The sequence below is a fragment of the Callionymus lyra genome, chromosome 6 (genome assembly GCF_982586985.1).
Source record: "Callionymus lyra chromosome 6, fCalLyr1.hap1.1, whole genome shotgun sequence".
Classification (NCBI taxonomy): domain Eukaryota; kingdom Metazoa; phylum Chordata; class Actinopteri; order Syngnathiformes; family Callionymidae; genus Callionymus; species Callionymus lyra.
Genome location: NC_141823.1, coordinates 26377679 through 26403066, shown reverse-complemented (window position 1 = coordinate 26403066; position 25388 = coordinate 26377679). Strand labels below are relative to the sequence as shown.

The 25388-nt window shown below is 39.2% G+C and overlaps 1 protein-coding gene across 2 annotated transcripts in view; it reads left to right on the top strand.

Moving 5' to 3' along the window:
• adamts7 (ADAM metallopeptidase with thrombospondin type 1 motif 7) overlaps positions 1-25388 on the top strand; it is a 63642-nt gene that overhangs the window by 17837 nt on the left and 20417 nt on the right. For both annotated transcript variants that reach the window (XR_015711479.1, XM_087794507.1), the window contains exons 5-16: positions 4248-4331; positions 6038-6162; positions 8675-8824; positions 10210-10353; positions 16621-16765; positions 20283-20375; positions 20643-20788; positions 21272-21441; positions 21502-21635; positions 22120-22240; positions 22667-22911; positions 24620-24758. Coding sequence is in view for 1 of the 2 variants with exons in the window: in XM_087794507.1 (XP_087650633.1) it covers positions 4248-4331; positions 6038-6162; positions 8675-8824; positions 10210-10353; positions 16621-16765; positions 20283-20375; positions 20643-20788; positions 21272-21441; positions 21502-21635; positions 22120-22240; positions 22667-22911; positions 24620-24758 (1696 nt within the window). In the remaining variant the exon portion in view is untranslated. The remainder of the gene's footprint in view (positions 1-4247; positions 4332-6037; positions 6163-8674; positions 8825-10209; positions 10354-16620; positions 16766-20282; positions 20376-20642; positions 20789-21271; positions 21442-21501; positions 21636-22119; positions 22241-22666; positions 22912-24619; positions 24759-25388) is intronic.

Genomic DNA, 25388 nt, shown 5'->3' with positions numbered 1-25388 from the left:
TAGTGCCGAAATATCACCCAAAGATACAGCAGTGAAGGAGGACCAAGAGGAGGAGAGGGGCTCAGAGACAGTAGGGGTTCCAAACAAAGGGGGACAGATTTTCTCTTTGATCAATTTAATTTTGTCAATGAAAAATCTCAACAATGCATTGCTGTCAGCTTCACAGAAGACAGGCGTGATTTGAGGAGCAGGAGACACGAGAGAATTAATCATGTCAAACAAAACTTTGGGGTTTTTCCTATTTGCTGCTACCAGTTTTCTGATGTAATCAGATCTAGCAGTTTCTACCATCTCATTGTAAGAAGTCATCAGATCCCTGAGGTGAAGTCTATGCACCTCAAGTTTAGTGGACTTCCAGAGACGCTCAGTCTTTCGACAAAGTCTCTTCAGACTCAGGAGATCTTCATTTGTCCAAGGGCACCGTTTTTTCTGAATTTTCAAGTTCGATTTAACAGGTGCCACTTGATCCAGTATTTCAACACAATGATCAGTGAAACAGTGAATCAAACTGTCCACGTCTGGGCAGTCATCAAAGGAAAGACGGTCAAACATAGCAGAAAAACTGTCTGCAGTATCGGCTGAGATGACACGCCTCTGAGACCTAACTTTCAAAGGCTTAGGTTCAGGGATGAAGTCCAGGTTAAAAAATACAAGAGAATGATCACTCAGATGGACATCATGTACAGATACATTAGAAATGTCCAGGCCAACAGTAAAAACTAAGTCTAAAATGTGGCCTTTTTGATGAGTGGGTTCAGAAACATGTTGCTCAAAATTAAAGGCTTCTGTTAAAGTTAAAAGTTCTTTAGCAGAACAAGATGTGACGTCATCAACATGAAGATTAAAGTCTCCAAGAATAAGGACAGATTCCATTTGAATAATGGAAGATAAGAAGTCACTAAAGTCTTTCAAGAACATCGCCGCAGGACCAGGCGGACGGTAGATTGACACACAATAGAAAGGTCTTGTAGAACCAACCAGGATCATCTGAAATTCAAAAGAAGTGAATTCCTGTGTCGCTTCCCCAGGACAGCGCTCCCTACTGGACAGAGTTCGTTCAGATGAATAAACTCTTCCTCTCTCTGCCAAGTCTCAGAAAGACATAATAAATCCAAATTAACTCTTGTGAAAAGATCATTGTTTGTTTGCTGACAGTCACATGGAGCCTGCATCTTAGATGCCTTGGATGTGGAAGGTAGTTATAATACTACAGTCAATAGTAAAAAAAAAATACACATATATATGTATATATACAGTGCCTTGCGAAAGTATTCGGCCCCCTTTAACCTTTCAACATTTAGCCACATTTCAGGCTTCAAACATAAAGATATAAAATTTTAATTTTTTGTCATGAATCAACAACAAGTGGGACACAATCGTGAAGTGGAACGAAATTTATTGGATAATTTAAACTTTTTTAACAAATAAAAAACTGAAAAGTGGGGCGTGCAATATTATTCGGCCCCTTTACTTTCAGTGCAGCAAACTCACTCCAGAAGTTCAGTGAGGATCTTTGAATGATCCAATGTTGTCCTAAATGACTGATGATGATAAATAGAATGCACCTGTGTGTAATCAAGTCTCCGTATAAATGCACCTGCTCTTTGATAGTCTCAGGGTTCTGTTTAAAGCGCAGAGAGAACCATGAAGACAAAGGAACACACCAGGCAGGTCCGAGATACTGTTGTGGAGAAGTTTAAAGCCGGATTTGGATACAAAAAGATTTCCCAAGCTTTAAACATCTCAAGGAGCACTGTGCAAGCAATTATATTGAAATGGAAGGAGTATCAGACCACTGCAAATCTACCAAGACCCGGCCGTCCCTCCAAACTTTCATCTCAAACAAGGAGAAGACTGATCAGAGATGCAGCCAAGAGGCCCATGATCACTCTGGATGAACTGCAGATAACTACAGCTGAGGTGGGAGAGTCTGTCCATAGGACAACAATCAGTCGTGCACTGCACAAATCTGGCCTTTATGGAAGAATGGCAAGAAGAAAGCCATTTCTCAAAGATATCCATAAAATGTCTCGTTTAAAGTTTGCCACAAGCCACCTGGGAGACACACCAAACATGTGGAAGAAGGTCCTCTGGTCAGATGAAACCAAAATCGAACTTTTTGGCCATAATGCAAAACGATATGTTTGGCGTAAAAGCAACACAGCTCATCACCCTGAACACACCATCCCCACTGTCAAACATGGTGGTGGCAGCATCATAGTTTGGGCCTCCTTTTCTTCAGCAGGGACAGGGAAGATGGCTTAAATTGATGGGAAGATGGATGGAGCCAAATACAGGACCATTCTGGAAGAAAACCTGTTGGAGTCTGCAAAAGACCTGAGACTGGGACGGAGATTTATCTTCCAACAGGACAATGATCCAAAACATAAAGCCAAATCTACAATGGAATGGTTCACAAATAGACGTATCCAGGTGTTAGAATGGCCAAGTCAAAATCCAGACCTGAATCCAATCGAGAATCTGTGGAAAGAGCTGAAGACTGCTGTTCACAAACGCTCTCCATCCAACCTCACTGAGCTCGAGCTGTTTTGCAAGGAAGAATAGGCAAGAATTCCAGTCTCTCGATGTGCAAAACTGATAGAGACATACCCCAAGCGACTTGCAGCTGTAATTGCAGCAAAAGGTGGCGCTACAAAGTATTAGCGCAAGGGGGCCGAATAATATTGCACGCCCCACTTTTCAGTTTATTTGTTAAAAAAGTTTAAATTATCCAATAAATTTCGTTCCACTTCACGATTGTGTCCCACTTGTTGTTGATTCATGACAAAAAATTAAAATTTTATATCTTTATGTTTGAAGCCTGAAATGTGGCGAAATGTTGAAAGGTTCAAGGGGGCCGAATACTTTCGCAAGGCACTGTATATTGTGGACACAGTGCAGTGACATTCTACAGAAAAACAAATCGATCGTTGGTTTTCATGTGTTTTAAAATGACAGGAGGGAAAGATGAAGCTTAAGGTATTTACACTCTCGAAAGTGAATACGATGGAAATATGTTGGGTATTCGCTTAAAGGGGGAAACAGCCAGTGGATGTGAGAAGTGAGGACATGAGAAGGACGACAGGTGAGGCGAGGGAGAAAGATAAAGACAGCTTGAAGAAGCTTTTTCCATCATCTCTTGTCTATGTTTCCTGAAATGAAACGTCAATTTCTCATATATTGGAATGTAAAAGAAAGATAACATAAAGTGATGCGTAGGATGAACAACTCTTGTGCTGTGTTGATGGACTACCTGCAGAAACTCATATATAACTCCTATACAGCTGTATAATAGAGGCATGTATTGGGGCAAAGAGAGAACTGCTTTTGAAACCTGATCAAGGAGAAGTGGCGTCCTTCACTCGAGTAGAGATGTCATGGACAAAAGCTCTATCTGGACAGACTGGACAAGTGCCTCTGTTTGCAGGAATCCAACACTAACAAATCTATACTCACTATTTTTTTCCACTCACGATACAAATACAAAAGCTGCTCTTTACGACCATGGCGTGGTATTATTTTTTCACTTGAATCAACAAATACAACAGTAGAGGTGAAGAAGACATGGTAACCTATCCTTACGTGAGCAAAATAACATTTTATTTTTTCTTCAGAGAAGACCAATAGCAACCAACACAAGTCACAGGCCTATCGCAAGGCTCTTTTCCACACAAAAAAAGATTTATATTCATGCATTGAGTGCAAAAGGGAATGCCTTTGGAAGAGGTTAAACTAGCATGTTCATGACTTAAACGTGTGTTTCATTGGTATTGTTTTTAAACTACTTCCACCTGGTTACTATATAATAAGATTGTGGTGAGTAAAGATTGTTTCTGCACTTAGTACTGGTGATTTAAAGAAGGGGTATTTGATTTGCTTTTAAAAAATGAAAAAGTTAATTTAAAAATACTTGACTTTTCTTCATCAGAACCATTGATCAAAGTGTTTTTATCTTCTATATAAGGGGGAAAACGTGTGAACGTGAGACACACCAAACATCACAGAGGCTCATATTTGAATGGATTATTTGACAAGAATACTTGGATAAAAAGATCATGTTTTTCTAGTCCTACATGCAAAAAAGTGGTGGGAAGGAGGAAGTAAAGTGTTAACGTAGAAAATTTGACAGATTTTGATGATGTTGAATCAAAGACGGCTGAGATACCTACTCTAGCATTTCCATGATGTGTTTTTCAACAATCCTCAACACCCAAATGGCTTATTTGAAATGGAACAATGTCTTTCAGGTGGCGGGTCTGTTCAAAGATCCTACGATTGGAAATGAAATCAACATCGCTGTGGTCCGACTCATCTTACTGGAGCAAGATGAGGTAAAAGTATCATGATTTCCTTCACATCTCTGTATGGCAGTGTTTTGAACTCACCCTCTCCATTTAACAACACGCTATGATCAAATCAGCCCATATAAAAAACAAAACAAATTCATGTAACTGAAATCATATGTTGATTAACAACAGGCTAGAAACTATAGTAATTTTTAATGTTTGTTAGCAACTATGAAATCTGTAAATGTTTATCTAAAATAACATGAAAATCATTCATTTTAAAGCACTTTTTAAAACAATCAAATACACCAAACAAGACAGGTTCAAAGCAACAGTAAGTATTAACATAAGTTAAGTGTTAAAAAGAAAAACAATTAGAGGGAACTAAAAAAACATGAATTACAAAGAAAAAGCTAGTTCACTCACGATAATTTTAATACAGTACAATTTGATTTTGATGAGATTCGATTTAATTTGGTTTATCTATTCGTGCGGTGAAAGAAAAAAATCATGTACTTGGACGGAACAATCTGGGTTGATCTTACATCTAAAATAATTGTAGACTGATCCAAAGAGGAACTAAACTCCATATTCTTACCATTAAAACTGAAATTTATTAGTGATTTTTAGAGTTAAAAAGGCAATTTATCTGTTTTACACAAATGTTTCAAATGTTTAATTCTTCCTCTCTATAGTCTTGCAGTAAGTCACTCATCATGATGATGTTTTTAACTTATTACTTATTACTTATTACTGCGAACAAGAGGTTACGAGAGCGGGGTTCATTTTATGGTCTTCTTTCCGACTCCAGCCAGCTGTAATCGTGCCCTGCTTTGTTTATACGACGAGTCCCATGGATGTGGAGTCTTCTAGGGTTAATGACACCTGGTGACAAACCTCAGTGCTTGACCAATCACAGTAGAGTGGGTGTGGTTATGGTAAACAATATTTCATCTCTAGAAAAAGTGTTTTCAGTGGGCGGGACTTAAGCATGTTTTCTAATGTAAATATTTCATTTAAAAGAGTGTAACAGAAACATACAATAGAGGTCCAAGATCTATTCAAGAGACACTTAAATAAACACATTAGTTGCTCTTTAATCCTTACACCACTATTATTTGACATTGGCTGATGTTAATTAATAATCTGTAAATAAATACTGTTTATTTAAAAGTGCAGCTAACTGAGCTTGTTTGAACCTCCACTTCTACCACAGGAAATAAATAAACAAACAAGCTAAAAGAACACAACACAGTGCAGCAAGAATGAAAACATTCAGCATCCTTAAAAACTAAAATATCCCGTTTTAACCTGTTTCTTCACCAGAATACTAATCAAAATGGCAAAATGGCAGAAAAACGAATGTATTAGGTTGAAAGAAATGTATCACAATCTGCTGCCATGCATGGAAGTGTGACTTGAACACAGAAGGAATTGATGAACAAACACTTGGGGACAACATAAGATTCTCTAGACAAAGTACAGCTGGAACTCAGGTGCATCCAATCCCTCGCCAACATGACTATATTGTTTCCAAAGGGTGAGCTGCTGTTGCAGAGCGTCTTGATGGAATGTCATTGTCTGCTGGATAGAAGCCATCTGGCAAATGGCTGTCCGTGAAAAGCTTTATGTAAATGCCAACCTGATGATTTCACGTGATTCAGCCCGCTTTCATTCATACGTCACAAATGTGGCTAAAGATTTTCATTTGTCCCTTTTGTCTCCCACCCTCGGTCCGTTGGGCCAAACAGGACGAGCTGAAAATCACTCATCATGCCGACAACAGCTTGAACAGTTTCTGTAAGTGGCAGAAGCAACTCAACATGAAGGGAGATGATCACCCGCTGCACCACGACGTGGCGGTCCTGCTCACCAGGTACATCCCAAAACTACTGTGTTGTTCATTTTACAACAATAGTGTTCACAATATTGAACATTTGTACAAAACCCTACTTTCTCTACTCGTGTTTAATCTATTCTTGCAACATCCTTCAAACTTCCATTGAAAATATATTAAATTACGGATCTAAATCGTCAGTGGATGTAAATATGTGTACGTTCAATAATACCTCCACCACCTCTTGACCTTTTGAAATAGTTTTAATCAGCTCCAGTTTTATGTGAGCCAATTATGAAGAAGAAAAAAAAAAGAAACTTTACTTACGTACGTTGTTACGAAGGTGACAAACACTAAGAGCCTACTTGAATCCACCAACATAAAATTACAATAAGCATTAAGTGTGTAAATTGCACTCGTAGCTGGTTGCAAGAAAATGTTTTCTTTAATAGATGAAACCTGAAAAGTTGCAGAATTGCAGACCATAGAGTAATTTGTTGTTACATGAAAAGTAGAGAAAATGCAACAAGTTTTTGCTGAGGTTGAGTTGCTTCATTTACTCTAAATATTGTGCAAACTATTTATCTTGCAGTCAAGTGTTATCACGTTGGCAGTTTTAATAGTTCAGGAATGCTGAAAAGGAGTGAAAACAGCAGCGTTTCTTCTAAGAGATGCTGCATTAGATGGACGAGCTAGCTCACTGATCTTGATACCTACTGGAGGGAGCAAATAAGTGGAAATAAGCTTTGGTTGGTGGTAAAATCAGCAGGGTCTGATGTGTGCCATATTTTTTCACATATTCTTTCTTCCCAACTTTGAAGTGTTACTTTCATCTTTTCCCTGTCTGGTTCCTGCTTGCACCCAATGATCAGAGACTTTCATTACCTTCCATATACATCATCGTGTCATCATGCCGGAAGTATCTGTCGATACTTCACCGAATGTAATCACAGAAAAGTTCGGTCCTAGTTGGAAAAAAAGGTGATACAATTCAAGGAAAATGTAATTGCACGTCTAGTATTTACAAAGATGATATTAATACATTTTCTCATTTAGAGTTGATGACTCATACCTAGGATATACAGAGTCTGTTGTTTGTTTGGTGTAGCATCAAATCTATAGTTGAACGAAGAGACCTTGACGCATGACACTATATCCGGCTACAGCAAGAAAGAAATGCCTCTCAGAACACCTGTTTCGTGAATCTGTCTGACGTTGGTTGAAGAAAATGATCATTTGAAAGCTTAAAGAGATTCATTAACTCACAAAAGACGCAATTCACTCCCAGACTAATTAGTGGTGTAGTCACAGGAAGGATCATTAGAAGACTCCTAAACCCCTCCGAGGAACCAGGAAACTTGCCTCCAGCGCTGCCGACTCGAACACCTGCGGCGCTGAAAGTGATTTTGAGAGTGCACAGGAACATCAAAGGCACTCAACTGGGCCACCACTAGATGAACAGATAAGTGGAAGATGCAGTCAACAGTCCAGGGACTTTGTCTGGAATTCCAAAATATCCAGCTGGCCAGTACCAGCAGCATCTTGACAGACGGCACCAGAGGGTTTGGATAATTACATCAGTACAACCAACATCTGGACCCGAAGGGAAATTAGGTGTCTGTGTCACCTCTTTTAGCTCGCCACTATTGACTGGACCTCTGAAAAAGGGCGTGTCGATGGGGACTCCATTAGACGAACAGTGGAGGAAAGAGAAGAGATTTGTTTGGACCTGTTTAATTACAGCCTTGCCCTGAGGGGAGCAGTTATTACATTTTTCTAATAAAGGTCGACTGGGATGTGACCCACACGCCTTGATAAACCGCAGTCGTAGGGAGGTCGATGTTCCTCAATTCCAACCCGTCACTGATCGATCAACGTCTGACCTTGAATGCTGGCTGAACTTTCTCAGAAATTCGTCAACAACGGGTAAAAATGGCATTCACAGATTAAAGCAACAACACATAAGTGTTGTTTCTGTCAACACTTGTTTGTCAGGAACGTGAAACTGCAATACCTGTAAAAGTGGCGGATGCCAAATGGCGCATGTGTGTCTCTTTACAAAAAGGGTTTAAACTATTGTTGGTGTGAGTTTCTGGATTTATCTTCTGCTCTCTCACTTCCTACAACAACTCTCTCGCCAACTGGTGGTTTACATGACTTTACGGGTGGTTCCGTAGCGAAGACCATGGTTCTTACTCATGGTTTGGGTTTTAAACTGCACTATAGAAGGAGTTTCTTTATAAATGGAGCAGTCAGAAGGAAGTGAAGTTGGGTAAAGTGGTGGACAAATTGTAGCTGCATTATTCTGAAAGCTTTGAAACAACCATCTGGCTATTATTTCTGTGTTAGTCTTCCCTATGTCTTGCTTTTATCCAACACTTGTCTGTGTTTCTGGCCTTTCCATCAGGGTTTTTTTTTATCATTTGTCAACCAACGTCTTCATGTCCTTCTTCATTACTTATCTTCTATACTGCCAACCATTTTTCTTTCTTCGCTAAAACGCTTTTTTTTAATCAAGCGTATGCTCCTTGTCATTCTCGCACCTTGACAGGAAAGACATCTGCGCCACCATCAACTCACCCTGTGAGACGTTGGGTCTCTCTCATGTGGCGGGGATGTGTCAATCCCATCGGAGTTGCAGCATCAGTGAGGACACCGGCCTCCCCTTAGCCTTCACCGTCGCCCATGAGCTGGGACACAAGTAAGATTGTTAAACGCAAACCCAAAGATTATTTGATTTTTCTTTTGTTGGGGAGTGTATGGAGGTCGTCATTGGGGACTTTTGACACTTTTTTAAAGTCTGCCTGGCAACCTAAATGTTTATACACAGGTTAAACTTATGTGAAACAAATTTATTGCATTTTTGTGGCAGTCATTCTTTTTTTATTATTATTATTTTGTGCAACCGTAAAAGTAAATCCGCTCGAGAACCAAAACAAGGAGAAACCATTTCATAACTCAATACTCAAAATAGGAAATTTCATCATAACATGACATTGACATTTGTGTCCCTTTTAGTGCCCACTTACAATTAACAAAAGGTGCTGGGATAATTTACTATGTATTATGCAATAAAGATTAATTGAAAATTGACGTTTTCAAATTTTCATAAGGGTCTTCCACCCCCTTATGCCACCTTTCCCTTTATTTGATTGAGTTGTTCTCCAGGCTCCTCACTTAGAGGTCAGGACTTGCTAGAATTGGACAAATTAGGGCGATTGCAAATTTCTGACCCAAGTACACAAGGAAACAGCTCAGTCATAGGGTCTTATAGAGATGAATAACATTTATTTCATCCTAACTGTAGCAACAAACCATCTTCTGAACAAAGAGAAGTGAAGGTGGAGACAGAGTGACAACTCATGTCACTGTCAGTCTGTCAGAGAGACGTGCCCAGGGAGAGGATTGTTGTGTTGTGATGATAAACGACTTTTTCAGCCGACACCGAAAACATGTTTTTCTTCAGTTCAATTACATGTCTATAGATAGAAATAGAATTAGATTTGATAATGAAAGCATTTTGTTTTAAATGTAATTTTGTTTTCTACATTGTTCAAATAATAATGTCCATAATAAATGGTTTTCTTTTGAGTGCTTTTTCAGTGCTCAAATTTCTTTCTCTTATAAGTAAAGCAATTACAGCCTGAACGCCTCCAGACTCCTCCAACTCTCTTTACAGGTTTTTTTTTTACATGTATTTTTATTCACAGCACAATTTCGGATATTACAGCAATTCAACAATTATTTGGTGATGCGGTTGGTTTGAGTTTAATTCGCTTCTAAAAGTTCCGTGACATTACTGACTTTCTATTTGTATGTGCAGAAAGATGGTCCCTTCATTGTTTGATTTACCTGCTGTTGTTGCTGGTGGTCACACCTGAATAAGCAGAGATAAAAACAAGCTCACAGTGATCCAGGCCAGCTGTGGAGGAAGTGGCTGAAGGAGCTCAAACATCCACATGTGTTTACAACGACTTTGATTACTCTTCTTCGATGTGTGGTTTTCTTGGTGGGCCAGACTCCACACAGACGGATGAAGTCGCATTTGTTTCATTGCTTTTTTCTCTTCTCCGGTGGCGGTCACAGTTTCGGGATTCAGCACGACGGCCACGGTAACGACTGCGAACCTACTGGGAAGCGGCCGTACGTGATGTCTCCGCAGCTGGTGTACGGCACCTCGCTGCCCCGGTGGTCCCACTGCAGCCGCCAGTACATCACACGCTTCCTCGAGTGAGTACTACGGACACACAAATGAAGACACTGTGATGATGAAAAACTTTGATACACTTATATATGATTTTCACTACAATATATATTAGTCATACAATATTTTTCTTTCCAAATGTTATAATTAACCTTGGGGGGGTGAGCCTTTAAATTATTTTGTTTTTATTTTATCATAGCTATTTCATGGTTTATATGTTTAACCCTTCTTCTGGATCAAGATAAACATCCTCCCTGGCTTTGAGAAATACATATGCAGTGATGCTGGTCATTCATCTCGACCCATAGACAACACAAAGCATAACATAAACACATTTGTTTTCGGCCACCGGACCTTTGTTGACAAAATGTAAAACAAATCAATTTAATTGTCAACCAAAATATTGCAATTAAACTTCTGGCTGCTAGATGGCAGAAGTGAATATATCCTCCATGACTGAGGACGAGAGGATGCAGTCGACTCTAGCATCTATTAAGATGACGTTTTAAACATATGTTGGCTTTCAGTTTCATTAATTCGCAAGATGTCAGTAAAGTTCTGTGTCCCATAAAATCATTCCAAAAAGTATGCAAGTGTATCGTAAGATTATCGCTACAGCTCTAGTGATCATAACATGAATCGTAGAAACTTCAGAGCAACATAAACTTAAACAAAAATGACCCAAATTCACAGTGGTTCCACGAAAAAAAAAAAAAGGAAATGGTTCAAATTTGGATCAAATATTTGCATTTAAAAAAAACAGCTAAATGACCCCCAAAGCCTGCGGTTAAGTTGAGTTTTTGTTCAATGTGATGTGGTGATATATAGAAATACAAGCGTAGAGGTTGAAATAAGAAACTGAAATTATTGACTTCCAGTAAAACTGACTTTGAAGTAGGGAGGACAAACACAGAGGTAATGCTGAAAGCCTCCAAGAAAGAAAAGACTGTAACGGGTAGCATGATTGTAATTGAAATATAGACCATTACAATAAATATTTACATTACATTCAGCATGTGACTTGAGCTGTAACCAATGTTTTGGCCCCATCTTATTTCCATGCTCTCTTTTCTTTAGATATATTCTAATCTAAGAGAAGCAGAACCAGAAAAGCATCTGATTTTTTCTTCGACCAGCAACAGACAATCAGTTCTGTGACGTGTCTGTGGGTTTGAGTCATGAAAGCAGTCCTAATACGATGCATATGAGTCACGTGATGACTTGGTAATGACTCTGACATTTCAATCCTGCCTGAGAAAAACAAGCACACATTGTACATAATCCTGCAGTTGCTGCATTCTTCAGTTGGGGGGGAAATGGATGATTTACAAACATGAAAGGTTTGAGCAGTGAAGCTACACTTTAAGTCAGTTTTGGTTTATTAAGCAATGTGTTAAGGTTTAAAACATTTTTTTTTAATGCATATAATATTATTATGTCTGCAGAGAATCTCTGTCATTTACCATTCATTGTTGAGACTGTTATACCAAGTAAGTCAGTAAAGGTTATTTGTAAAGTGCCTTTCTAGACCAGGGTTACAAAGCACTTTAACAATTATAAACAATATAAAGCTATAATAAAATAATAACAATAAATACATGACAATATTTTTTCTTCTTTTATGTATAATGTCATAAAAATACCGATTCAATCTTTTTTCCAAATACTTCTATTTTAACAATCTTTGACCAGTTCCATATTTATTTTAACATTTAAGGTGAAAAGTCAAACATCAAATTGATTTCAATGTTGTTTTTATGTAGAATGGGTCTCAGGATATCAGAGGTTGAGCTTCAATCATTCAAGAATAAGTTATGGTAATTTACAAAAAATTTTAGAAATCGAGTAAGTGTGACTTTAGTTGATCGTCTACCTTCCTCGAATATTTAAAAAAAAAAAAAAAAACTCTTATTATACACTCTATATATACATTACAAGCTTCGTATTGTGTGTTTCATTTTATTGAACTAATAGAATTACATGATTGTCATTTTAAAATTAGTAACTCATTTTGTCTATAAACACAAACAGATGTGAATATACTTTTGGGAGCTGATTCTAAAGCAGACATATACACACACAGAATTGGTACAGTGTGTTTCAATATTGGTTATTTGCAGAATTACGACACAATATTTAGTTGTAGTTTAACTCGCTTTCTATTGTCTAATCTTTCTTTCTTTTAAAACCAGTCCCTTCCTAGGAAAAAATTTGCTCAAATTTATGTTATATGTAAAAAAAGAAAGTTTAGTAAGAACAATAACAATAATTTATATATTTAGCTTTCATAATTGTGTATTATTACATATTTATTTTATTGGCACATGTATAGAGACATTCCCACAATCCTCTGCTTTATTTGTGATAATGTTTCTTGCTGACTTGCAGTAGATTCCAGAGTCCAGCGTTACACATTTCACCTCAGATACCCTTATTTCTCAGTCGGTCCTGAGCAGCTGGGATTCATTATGTGGGAGTTGAGCGCTACACAGCATTTGAACTTCTTGACTTCGGAGTAAACGCAGGGAAATGGGAATGTTTTTTGACACCAGTGGGAGACACACAAAGTTTAGCGGTTAGACTGTTTGTGTGTCTGAGAGGGGAGCATGGACTGGGTTGTAGGCCGCACACAGAACGCCTGTTTAACAGATTGTCTGGTTTAATACAGAAGCTCAATGTTGTCTGCATAAGTTAATTATTGAATATCATTATTGGATGGTAAATTATTATAATACTCGAAGCAGACAAACTTTTCCAGTTCATGTATTTGTAATTTTTTTGCAGGGTTTGGTAATTATTTACACAACGATTTACAATTGTTGTTATTACAAATGATTGTTCTCAATATTCACAAAATAAAAAATATTAATATGAGATAAGACTTCAATTCAATTCAATTCAATTTTATTTAAAGTGTCTTGTCATAACAAAGTTATCTCAAGACACTATACAGTTGAAATAAGACTACAGTTGATTAAGGAAAAATAGATCCCAGCAATTCAACAAAGAGCAAGAAACTAAACACTGTACAGTGAGCTGTACAGTGAGCAATGGCGAGGAAAAACTTCCTTTTAGAAGGCAGAAACCTCGAGCGGAACCAGACTCATTGTTGACGGCCTGCCGCTTTGACCGGCTGGGAGGAAGGATGGGGGGGTAGACAGATGGATAAGGAGAGGAGTGAGGGAGGATATAGTGAGAGAAAAGAGGAGAGTGTAGGAGGGTCCATGGGGGTGCTGGAGAGAACTCGGGATCTGATGACGTGGTGAAGATCCTGGATCAGCAGCAGCTCTGGAGGTGGATCCCTGGATCAGCAGCAGCTCTGGAGGTGGATCCCTGGGGCTCCGGGAGAGAAATAAAAAGGTGTGGGTTTGGGACAAATGTAGACAATACACAGGTATACAGACTCCGGTGACGGGTGAAGATATATAGAGGGGAGAGGGGGGGGGGGGGGTTGAAATAGCCAGGCCAGAGGGCACATACCTAGCACAGCAGATCCAGACACAGGGGCCCAAGCCGCGGCAGGAACCCGCGGGAGACCAGGACCCGGCAGGCGAGATAACCACCAGAGCCGACCCCAAACACCAGCGAGAAGACGGACCACCACCGGGGGCGCGAGAGGGCGAGCACAGGCGAGGACGACCGAGGAAGCAGAGAGGGGGAGGCACCAGGCGCAGGCACCGGGGCAGAGGGGCAGCCAGAAGAACCAGTCAGGGGATAGGGCCCCGGGGCCAGGCCGGGCGACGGAGGACCCCCAGACCGTCAGGCCGCCAACAAGTCCATAGCAGGGGACCGAGTCAAGGAGATGGGGACCCACCACAGCAGCGGCGGCGGAACCCCCCCCAATACCCACGGCCAGTAGCCGGGTCGAGTGCCACCGTATGAGCCCGGGGGAGCAATGGCCAGGCACCGGCCCAGGTCCCCCGGGTCACAGGGGGGCCACGGTTGTGCGGGCAGGGCGGGGGCAATGGGGCCGCAGCCGTCCGGGAACGGCCCCCAGTCTTTGAACTGTAGACCGTCCCCAACAGCCGCAGCCCACCTCCCCATGAGGGAAGTTTGGGGGGCCAGCAGTATTCGATGGGCAGTCCACGGTCTCTAAGGTGCCGAGGCCCCGCCCATCACACGTACTGACCCCCAGCCACCGCCCCCACCCACCACGCACCACCCAGGGGGACAGCAGCACTTGCATGGGCGGTACATGGTCACTTGGTCACTTGTATAACATTAAATTTAAGTCTTGGCATGTGAGCTTTACACGACAAACCATCCGTTTAATATCAGAAGAAACCTTTTAGTTGTCTTTTCTTTTGTTGATTGAAATACATTTTTATGATTATACTCCATATTTTCCTTCAAAGTTTAAATCATCATGCTTTTTAGTAGAAAATAATAAGGATTTCTGAAAAATAAAAAAAAATTGGCCAAGATCCACAGTGAAACAAAATAACCAAAGAATTACAATCTGATCTTAACCTAAAAAAAATAATCTTAACCTCTGTGTGTTGTTGTAGTTATTTTTAAAATGCTATGCCCTGCTGTCCAAAAAAGGTTGCTAATTATAAAGATACAATGCAGAATTCTTGGTTCAAAATTACAATCTGGGGGAATTAGGGGTAGGTTTGCGTTTTTTAAGCTTTCACTCATGATGATGGATTCCACGAAAAGCTATAAAGAGTGAATTATAATTTGAGACGTCGCTCTCTGTCAAGCCGTTGTAATCCAGAGGCACTCGTGAGGAACATTTAATTGCTTTTCTCCCATTGTTAATAATTATATGAAGCAGCTCTGAGACATGCGTCAAGTAATACATGCGTCAGTCTTGTTCTTTCCGTTTGTATGAAACTTAAAGAATTTATCTGAATACTCTACTCAGAAAAAAGGAGGGAGTTTTTAGTCTTGACTTGACCTGCAAGATGACCTCAGGTTAGACAGAAGAAAACGTTGTGGAGGGATCAGAGCCTATAGACTCTAGTCCAAGTCGGAGAGAGTGGGTCCGATCCTCCGTGAACAAAAATGTGAACTGTTCCCTCAGGAGAGGGAGGAGACTCCTTCACCTCTTGGCTCATGTGAATGAGCAGGGATCCTGGCTTTCTAGGATTATTATTCAACCGTAGGTCTATGTAACTTCCTACTGTACTAATCTGCTGAGAAACTAATTTTGAAATCTTCCATTATTAATCTGTTTTAAGTAAGTAATTATTTGTTAAGCGCCTTTCACAGACCAGGGTCACAAAGCGATTAAACAATCAAAACAATAAACAGTTGGAAAAAAATACTTTAAAAGGTCAAAACAACATATAAACAAACACAGTAGCCCCAAGAAGATAAGGAAAACTCCTGCCCAAATAAAAGGTACTTAAGATGTTTCTTGAAGGAGTCAGTAGATCCATCAAACACTGAGAGAGAGGAAGATCGTTCCAAAGCTTAGGAGCAACAGCCTGGAAGGATTTCTCTCAATTGGTCCGGAAGCGTGTGCGAGGAACCATCAGTAGATTCTGATCCACAGACCTCAGAGCCCGAGCTGGGGTGTAAGGCTGGATCAGATCAGTGATGTAAGGTCTGACAATGAATAGCTCTTAAAGTAAGAACCAGAATTTTAAAATTGATCCTGAAATACTGGCAGCCAGTGAAAAGTTTTAAGAATCGGGGAAATGTGAGTTCTTCTACGAGAGCGAAACAGAATTCTCGCTTCAGAGTTTTGTAATAACTGCAGGCGAGACAGCTCCTTCTTGTTAAGACATTAAAATAAACTATTACAATAGTCTACAATTGTTTGGTCCCCTTTTGAACTGTCACATTATTAAAACTTTATAGCTTTTATTTTACCTATGTTTTTTACTATGAGGCGTCCATGTAACTACTTAACTAATTTAAAGCACTGCTCCTCCAGTAGGGGGAGTCAGAAACAGTATTTTCAATCTTGAAGTATTGCTGCCCTATTATAGTATTAACATTGTTACCTGGTTCTTTTATATATTATATTGGTTACATTTTAATAACATATATACAATCCAACTGTAGAATAGTTTAGTGATTTATTTTTTTATGTGCTTTACATTTATTTGTTCTTCTGCAGCAGCATATTATAACATTCCATTGATTAATTTTCCAGAGCAATAGCGTGTTTAGACTTTTTAACATTTAATTTAAGTGTCCTGAAGATATCATGTGTCAACTAAATCCAACAGGAGCCGCCTGGAGTGAAATAATTAATTATCTTTATGTTACTTGTGGCCAGTCTGTGCTTGAAAGATAAACCTATACGAACCATTTTCACCTTCTGGTCCCGCTCACAGCCGCGGCTGGGGTTCCTGCCTGGATGATGTTCCTGCCAAAGATACACTTCTTCTGAGCTCCGTTCTTCCCGGGGTTCTCTACAGCGCCGCTCACCAGTGCCAGCTCAAGTACGGATCCGGTTCTTTGCTTTGTGACGACGTGGATGTAAGTTCAAACCACATTTGTTTAAAGCTCTCGCTCTCGTCTAGACCGACAGACGGATTACTCTTCCCTACTTTTCTCTCTACTAATCTCAGCCTTTGATTCAAATAACAAGTCTTTACTCATCTGGAAGCACCATTATCATTTGTTTAGTATCAGGCGGTTGTTTGTCTTGTCACACTTTTGAATAACGAGGTGAAAAGAAGGAGGGATCGGTGTAGTTTGGCAGGACCTACACAATCTGGTCACGTAAGATCAAGTTGAGCTCTGAGACTGCATTGCATCCCTCATGGAAAATAAGGAAAATATGGATGGCAAGGATTTTGAATAATAAAATTCCACGAAGATGAATATAAAAATGTCGCCTTTCCTTAATACAGCACTTCATCACTTCACCTTTTGATTTAATCTTCTCCTAATGAACTTAAGATATTAATTATGAATTACTAGACCACCTCATGTGTCGGTATCTAACATTAATACAATGATAGTAAAAAATTGAACCGCTGACTCAGCATCTCCTTGTTGTTTCGTTATCTTAAGATTCGTAATTTTCATTAATATTGAACACAAGAAGAGTGAGATTAGATGATACGTTTGCAAGGCCAGACAGTGAAGAATGTCGGTAATTCAGAACAGGAGAGGAAGGAAAGAAGACGTTCTTAGGCTAACGATCTTTGTATATATTATCCCTTTCACTGGTTTGCAATTGTTTTCTTGATAAAGTTTTTTCTTTGTTTTTTAGATGTTAAGGTGTAAGTCCTTCTGCGGGCTGTTAAGTCGTCCAATTATTATTCACGGAAAGATAAGAAAAATATCAGAGCATCCGTGGATGAAAGTATGTAGAATTGCTCCTACAGAAGAAGAAGAAGTGAGTGTAGATATCGTAGAGTGAGCAGCAGAATAAACAAGACCACTGATGTTCCGTTTCAAAAACTATTGGAGAATTTGATTCTTCCAGGCGTTAATCAGAAATGTCAGGCAAAACAAAACAATGGCTTCCGAGCCTCTCCATCTGAAGATGGTTTTGATAAACACTGCATCTGACCTTTGGAGTTATCAGACCGGGCGGAAATCAATTCACTGTGGAGAAAACAATCACTGGTTTGGTCTTTTTAACTTTGGACTCACAAAGTGTCTGTTCCGTTGATCAGCAAAACTGAACTGTCACAATAGTTAACATGGGTCTCAAAACGTATTCACGTGAAGATAAAAGGTCTAACAAAAATAGCTGCTATACACACATATTAGCTCAAATATGTTGATAACAGTATTTAAAAACTACATTTATTTTAGGGTAAATATGTGTAGATTGGTACAGAAAGCTGTCATGATGGACTATTACCAAAAAAATATTGCCATTTATTGTAAAATTGTCATTTTCGAGAAAGAAAACCTAACACACTTATTGGTGCCTTTTTCTTTACCTTCTCTGCCTCACTCTTGAATATACGTATTATGTTTGTTATTAAGAATGCTGCTGAAGTTTAAACGAACATTGTAAATAATAAACCATGAATTCACAGATTAAATCTTTGTAAATTATACAAAGATTACTCATTTATACACATATAAATGTAGGCTGTGCAGCTCTGGTTCTATCGTGTCCAATATTTAATGAACCACAACAACAAACTAAGCTTAAATGAGCTACAGTGGTATGAAAAAGTTTGGCCACCCCTGTACATTTTCAAGATTTTCCTTTATAAACCATATAAACCATTTTCCTTTATAAACCAACGTTTGTTTGTTTCATGATTTACAGAAAGTGTGCAAGAAATATTTAAACAAAATTAGGCATGTGCATAAATTTAGGCACCCTTATATCTTATTGATTTTAATACCTTTATCACTAATTATTGGAACTCGAAATTGGTTTGGTAACCTCAGTGACCCTTGACCTCCATACACAGGTGAGTCCAATCATGAGAAAGGGTATTTAATGAGGCCAGTTGTAAGTGTGTCTCCTCTTTGCATCTTCTCTGAAGAGTGGCAACAAGGGAGCCTCAAACAACTCTCAAATGACCTGAAAACAATGATTCTTCAACATCATGGTTTAGGAGAAGGATATAGAAAGCTATCTCAGAGATTTAAGCTCTCAGTTTCAACTATGAGGAACATTGTGAGGAAATGGAAGACCACAGGCACAGTTCTAGTAAAGGCCCGGAGTGGCAGACCAAGGAAAATCTCAGATAAACAAAGGCGCATGATGGTGAGAACAGTCACAGTCAACCCACAGACCAGCTCCAAAGACCTGCAACATCAACTTGCTGCAGATGGTGTCACTTGCGTGTGACTGCATTGTTCAACTATTCAGCGCACTTTACACAAGGAGATGCTTTATGGAGGGGTAATGTGGTAAAAGCCTTTTCTCTGCACATGCCACAAACGGGGTCGCTTGAGGTATGCTAAATTACATTTGGACAAGCCAGCTTCATTTTGGAATAAGGTGCTGTGGACTGATTAAACTAAAATAGAGTTATTTGGGCATAACCAGGGGCGTTATGCATGGCGGAGAAGAACACAGCATTCCAAGAAAATAACTTGCTGCCTACAGTAAGATTTGGTGGTGGTTCCATCATGCTGTGGGGCTGTGTGGCCAGTACAGGGACGGGGGAATCTTGTTAAAGTTGAGGGGCGCATGGATTCATCTCAATATCAGCAGATTCTGGAGAACAATGTCCAGGAATCAGTAACAAAGTTGAAGTTGCGCCGGGGCTAGATCTTTCAACTAGACAATGATCCTAAACACTGCTCAAAATATACTAAGGCATTCATGCAGAGGAACAAGTATAACGTTCTGGAATGGCCATCTCAGTCCCCAGACCTGAATATTATTGAAAATTGATGGTGTGATTTAAAGCGTGCGGTCCATGCTCGGAAACCATCAAACCTGACTGAACTGGAGAGGATCTGTAAAGAAGAATGGTCCAAAATACCTTCCACCAGACCCTAATTGGAAGCTTTTGGAAGCGTTTAGAGGCTGTTATTTCTGAAGAAGGAGGTTGCACAAAATATTGAGTATTTTTTCTTTTGTGATGCCTAAATTTATGCACATGCCTAATTTTGTTTAAATAATTCTTGCACACTTTCTGTAAATCATATAAACTTTATTTCACTTCTCAAATATCACTGTGTTTGTCTCCTATAAGATATATTTAACTGGAATTTTTTATCCAAACAACCAATGATTTATAAAGGAAAATCATGAAAATGTACAGGGGTGCCCAAACTTTTTCATACCACTGTATCTATGAAAAATTGTTGTTGGACAATAGGTACCTCAGCACAGGATGAACACAATACTTATATACCCTGTGATATATATATATATATATATATATATATATATATATATTTTACTTCTTGTATCTGTTTGTAACTTGTGAAGGCATGCTTATAAAAATAAAGTAAAATAATCAAATTAAAATAAATAAACAAGAATGCTGCTCAAAATAACACATCTGCTCCGTAGAATCCTTGTACTTCATTATTAATACACATTTATTTTCTCTCTTAGACTGTTTGCGGCTCTCTGTGGTGCACAGTAGGAACAACCTGCCACTCAAAGCTTGATGGTGCCGTGGACGGAACAAGCTGTGGTGAAGACAAGGTGACAGTTTTTAAGATAATGTAATAGCTTTAGCATTTAAAAATCGTGATGAAAAACTAGATCAAGGACAGCTGGTAGCAGTTATGTTTCATCAATCATTTGCACAGCAAATTTCACGCAAGAGCAGTCAATCATAAAAAGAAACAACACAACTTTTCCTGGATGTTTAAAATAGCGTTTCTTATATTTAAAAGAAAAATAGAATCTTCAACTACTTTGTCATGAATGGGTCGGCCGTTCTAACGGTGTTTTTGTTCTTCTGAAAAGTGGTGCATCCACGGCTCTTGTGTGCCGACATCCGTTCATCACAAAAGTGTTGATGGCGGTTGGGCAACGTGGAGCGATTGGAGCAGCTGTTCCAGGTCGTGTGGATCAGGAGTCCAGAGTGCCCAGCGCGACTGCGATAACCCAGTGTAAGGATCAACTCTTTCACAAAAAAACTGCTTTTTAAATTGAGTTTTTTCACCCGTTGAAAGTACTTCCACCACGTTTTCTCCTGTTGTTGACATCTATCCACTTTGATGTGTTTATCATTTAACATCCATTAAATCGTGTGTCATTGAAGTGGTTCAATCATCCTGGATGTGCAGAGGTAAGCCGTCCTCCCACACAAGGCATCTATTCCCTCCTTGAACTCGGCATCACACGAATGTTTACTGAAAGAGCACTCCGAGGTGCTAGATGTTTAGTTTGTTCCTCTGTTACGTAAACAACTTACTTCTTAAGGCAGAGTTAATAAAAGATCGTCAAGTGGTGGTTCTCTTCATGTTATTTCCGGTGCTAGAAGTAGCTTTTATCAGATCCATCAAAATCAAATTTACCACGATGATATAAAGTGCTTTTATTTCAACGACAATATTCTAGGACGGTATTACATCATATATCATTTTCTTCAGGCCCAAACACAGAGGCAGGTATTGTTTGGGGGAAAGGCAGAGGTACCGAATCTGTAACACCACCCCTTGTACTTCTGAAGTGTCCACCTTCAGAGATGTCCAGTGCAGTCAATACGACGGTCTCCCTTACAAGGGGGTGTTCTACAAGTGGGTCGCGGTCATCAACAAAGGTGAGGCGCTCAAAGTGTGAAGCCGCAGTGTGAAATAACTGAAGGAAAAATGTCTTCTAGTGAGCGCCTGTGAGCTGCACTGCCGACCTCTCAATGAACATTTCTCAGAAAAGATGCGCGACGCCGTGATCGATGGGACTCCTTGTTTTGAAGGGAACAAAAGCAGGGACATGTGCGTGAATGGGATCTGTAAGGTAGTCTGTTTCTTTTACCTCATCACGATAGACTCTGTAGAAGATTGGATTTCGCTAAATTGCGAGTTTCAGTTGTTCAATTTCAAACTCTCTAAAGTAATTGTTTGCTTCCTAGTGGCCCTGTGATGATTCACAAATAACTTTTAACAGAAGAAGAAAAATACAATTTAAAAGCCAAAACCAACATTCTGTTTATAATGACTTTAAGCTATTTATTTTTAATTTACATTTTCATTGATAAAGCTGTAAGAATTCAACACAACTTCATTAATGTTCAGGGTAAGTTGAAGCAGATCAACATCAACTGCCATTGTAGAGTCAAATAAGTCAAATAAGTCAAATAAGTCAAATGGTTGTTGTTTCGTCTCATTTGAAAATATATAATTTCCATTCTGTTTAGTTGTATAATGCCATGTTTAATATTCACAACCTAAGCCCGCGATAACATCACATATCTCACATATTTCATACGTGTGCGAAACAGAGCGTCGGCTGCGACTCTGTGATCGAATCCAATGCTGTTGAGGATCGCTGTGGGGTTTGCCGTGGTAACGGCTCCACCTGTCAAACTGTGAGACGGACCTTTGACGAGAGTGAAGGACTCGGTATGACTCTTTTTATTCTTTGTGCTCTAACTAAACATTTTCTCGTATAATTCATTTTTCATATAAGTGTAGTAATAAATGGTTTCAATGTCCTGTCTACAATGTCAAAGAGAACTTCTTACCCTTCTGTCTTGTTGAAGGGAAGCTGAGCTAATAGGCAAAGCTCGAGCAAGGAGGTGAAACAATTGGGTGTTTGGTACTAGACAGTAGATAAAGAACATATGTTTAACAGAGACGAATAACCCTTGTGTTGTCTATGGGTCGAGGTGAACGACCTCCCTGGCTATCAGAAATACATAAGCATTGGTGGAGGTTATTCATCTACAACACAAGGGACACTACAAACACATTTGTTTTGAGGCCTTTAGTTCACCTTGACCCAGGGGCAACACAAGGATTATAACTTTTCCTTCTGTTCATATCAAGGCTACGTGGACATTGGGCTGATCCCGAGGGGAGCAAGAGACATCCAGATTGAAGAGGTGGCTGAAGCAGGAAACTTTTTGGCTCTTCGTAGCGACAACCCAAATAAATATTTCCTGAACGGGGGCTGGACCATCCAATGGAACGGCGAGTACAAGGCAGCTGGAACCGTGTTTACCTACGAAAGGATGGGACATCTGGAGAACCTGACTTCACCGGGGCCCACTTTGGAACCAATGTGGATTCAGGTAGCTGTGAAAATGATACAAGATTCCTCTTTCTAATCTGATTTTTGTTTGTCAGTTTACTTGCACTCCAGGTGGTGTTCGTCGTAGATAATCAGTTGAGGTTATGTTATTACACACTAAAAGAAAAAAAAAAAGGATAGACGTTGCTCCACTTTTACTGAGCTTATCTCGTATGGAACACCTGAGTCCTAATTAGGTTATTAAGAAGTTATTAGAAATAGATAGAAAGAAGAATTTCAAAATGCATTTGAATGGATATAAAACATTCATTCATATGTCCAGGGGGTAAAAATACAACCAGAATATGAATTAGAAAACAAGAATACCAAATTTATTTTACACATTTTCAAAAAGCAGATTCCCAACTACTCTTTTACCGTCTGGTCTTTTTCCTCTTAATGTATTTTCTCATGTTTAATTCCGTCCTCCTCATTGTTCTCTCCTCATACACATTGAGAAACTGGGATTTGATTGACATTAAGCCCCGCCCCATGGTAAATATGCTACACCATTATTTCGATGGAGGCGCCAAGGTTTCTCTTAACCGGAAACACGAGTGCACAGCACATGTGTTCAATTCTAGATTTTGACAATTCTGCTTTTCAGATAACTTTGCATCCACAGCAAAATGGGCGACAAGAGAGTGAAATTGATTAGTTATTGCGAGAAACGGTGGACATAATTGATCCGTAATTTCAAAATAATTGATCATTGATAAATGAAAATTAAACATTGATATTATTTTACTCCAAACTATTTGTTTAACCTAATTAAGCCACCCCTGTCAATTCATCATTTAAAACAACTCAACTTTTTATTTGTTTAAAAAAGAAGTATTTTTCTAATATATTGTACACAAAGCTGTGTTAATCTGACGTATGTTTCTGCCATCATTCATCCCGGTTATTGTAGCCAGCCCAAAGCACACCTGTGCAATAACCTTGAATATGCATATTTATTTCAATCTCCTCATGTCCTGCACGTTGTCCCACACCTGGTGGGTAAATGGATGATATCTGCAGATGAGATGTTCCCAGATATATGTTTGGGAGCTTTGTTTGCGTTGAAAAAAAGTCTTTGAGTTCACATTTCTGTTGCATTTTCGAAGTTAGTTTCCTGTAACCAACTTGTTTAAAGATGAACTAATGTGAATTCCAACTCTCCTGACTAACTCACATGTTTCAAATGTTGAAGTCTTCCTCTCGGAGATGCAGTAAGTGTCTTATCGGGACGATGTTTTGAAGTTATTACTTTATAAAGTTCTCCGCTGTCTGAAATCTTGGCGAACGAGAGGTTACGAGAATGGAGTCCATTATGACGTAATAATGGTATTCATTCCTCCTCCAGCTGTTATCCTGCCCCCTTTGTTTATAAAACAAGTCCCTTGGAGTTGGAGGCTTCCCGGATTGAGGACGCTCTGTGAAAAGTCTTGATGATTTACCAAATTACAAAAGATGTCCAATATTTATTTAGGAGACACTCAAATCAATTCATTAGTTGCCCTTTTATGTAAAATAGACGCATTCAAATGTACAGACTCAAATGGTATCTTGTTGTTATCGCTGCTGTACATTTCAATTGAAGCTACTGTATATTTAGATAATTAGTGGACAGAGGACTTTCTGGATCCATTAGCCTCAATTGTCCTTTCCTGTAAATTGAAGAAATAACAATTCATTTAAGAAACATTTATCTTTGTGCATCACAGCTTCTATTTCAGGAACTGAACCCAGGAGTCCGCTATGAATACACCATAAGCCGAAATGTTTCAGCCGACAACATTCCGATCTCAGTCTTCAGCTGGAAGTTTGGCTCCTGGTCTGAGTGCAGCGCCACCTGTGGAAGAGGTGAGCAAGAGGGCGATATGGTAACTGATGTTGAACTTGTACTTGGTTAATACAGGACAGGTATTTAGGTCTTTAAACAAAGTCTTAAAACGAAGTCGTAACAAAAGTAAATGTGTTGCTCTGGGCAACAGGGCTCCAGAAAGTGGCACAGGTTTACTTGCGTGATTGAGGAGCAAAATACAACATGAAAAAAAACTCAACAGCGCTTGAACATAGGGACACAAAGGAGCCGAACGCAAGAATAAAAGCGAAAAAGCAGCGCAGCATCATGGGATTCATTTATCAATCAAGCAGCCATCAAAGACATTTTCTGGGCTGCACAGTGGAACAAAACAGATGTTTTGATAAACCTGGTAAATCGATGAAGATACTGTGGTACTTTTACGACTGAACAATCAAGTAATTCATATAATAGGGTAAAAAACAAATCCATCAACAGCTTAATGATGTCCAATTGGGTTTTCGTGGCTTTTCACAATCCATATTTTCCAAGTTAATAATGTGACTTTAGAATATATATATATAAGATATCAATAATTTCCCATGACATCACATTTCATACATCCCATAGCATACACTCAATGGATAAATAAATCATTACCCACTAAACAAGGTGTTAAGGTAAGAAAA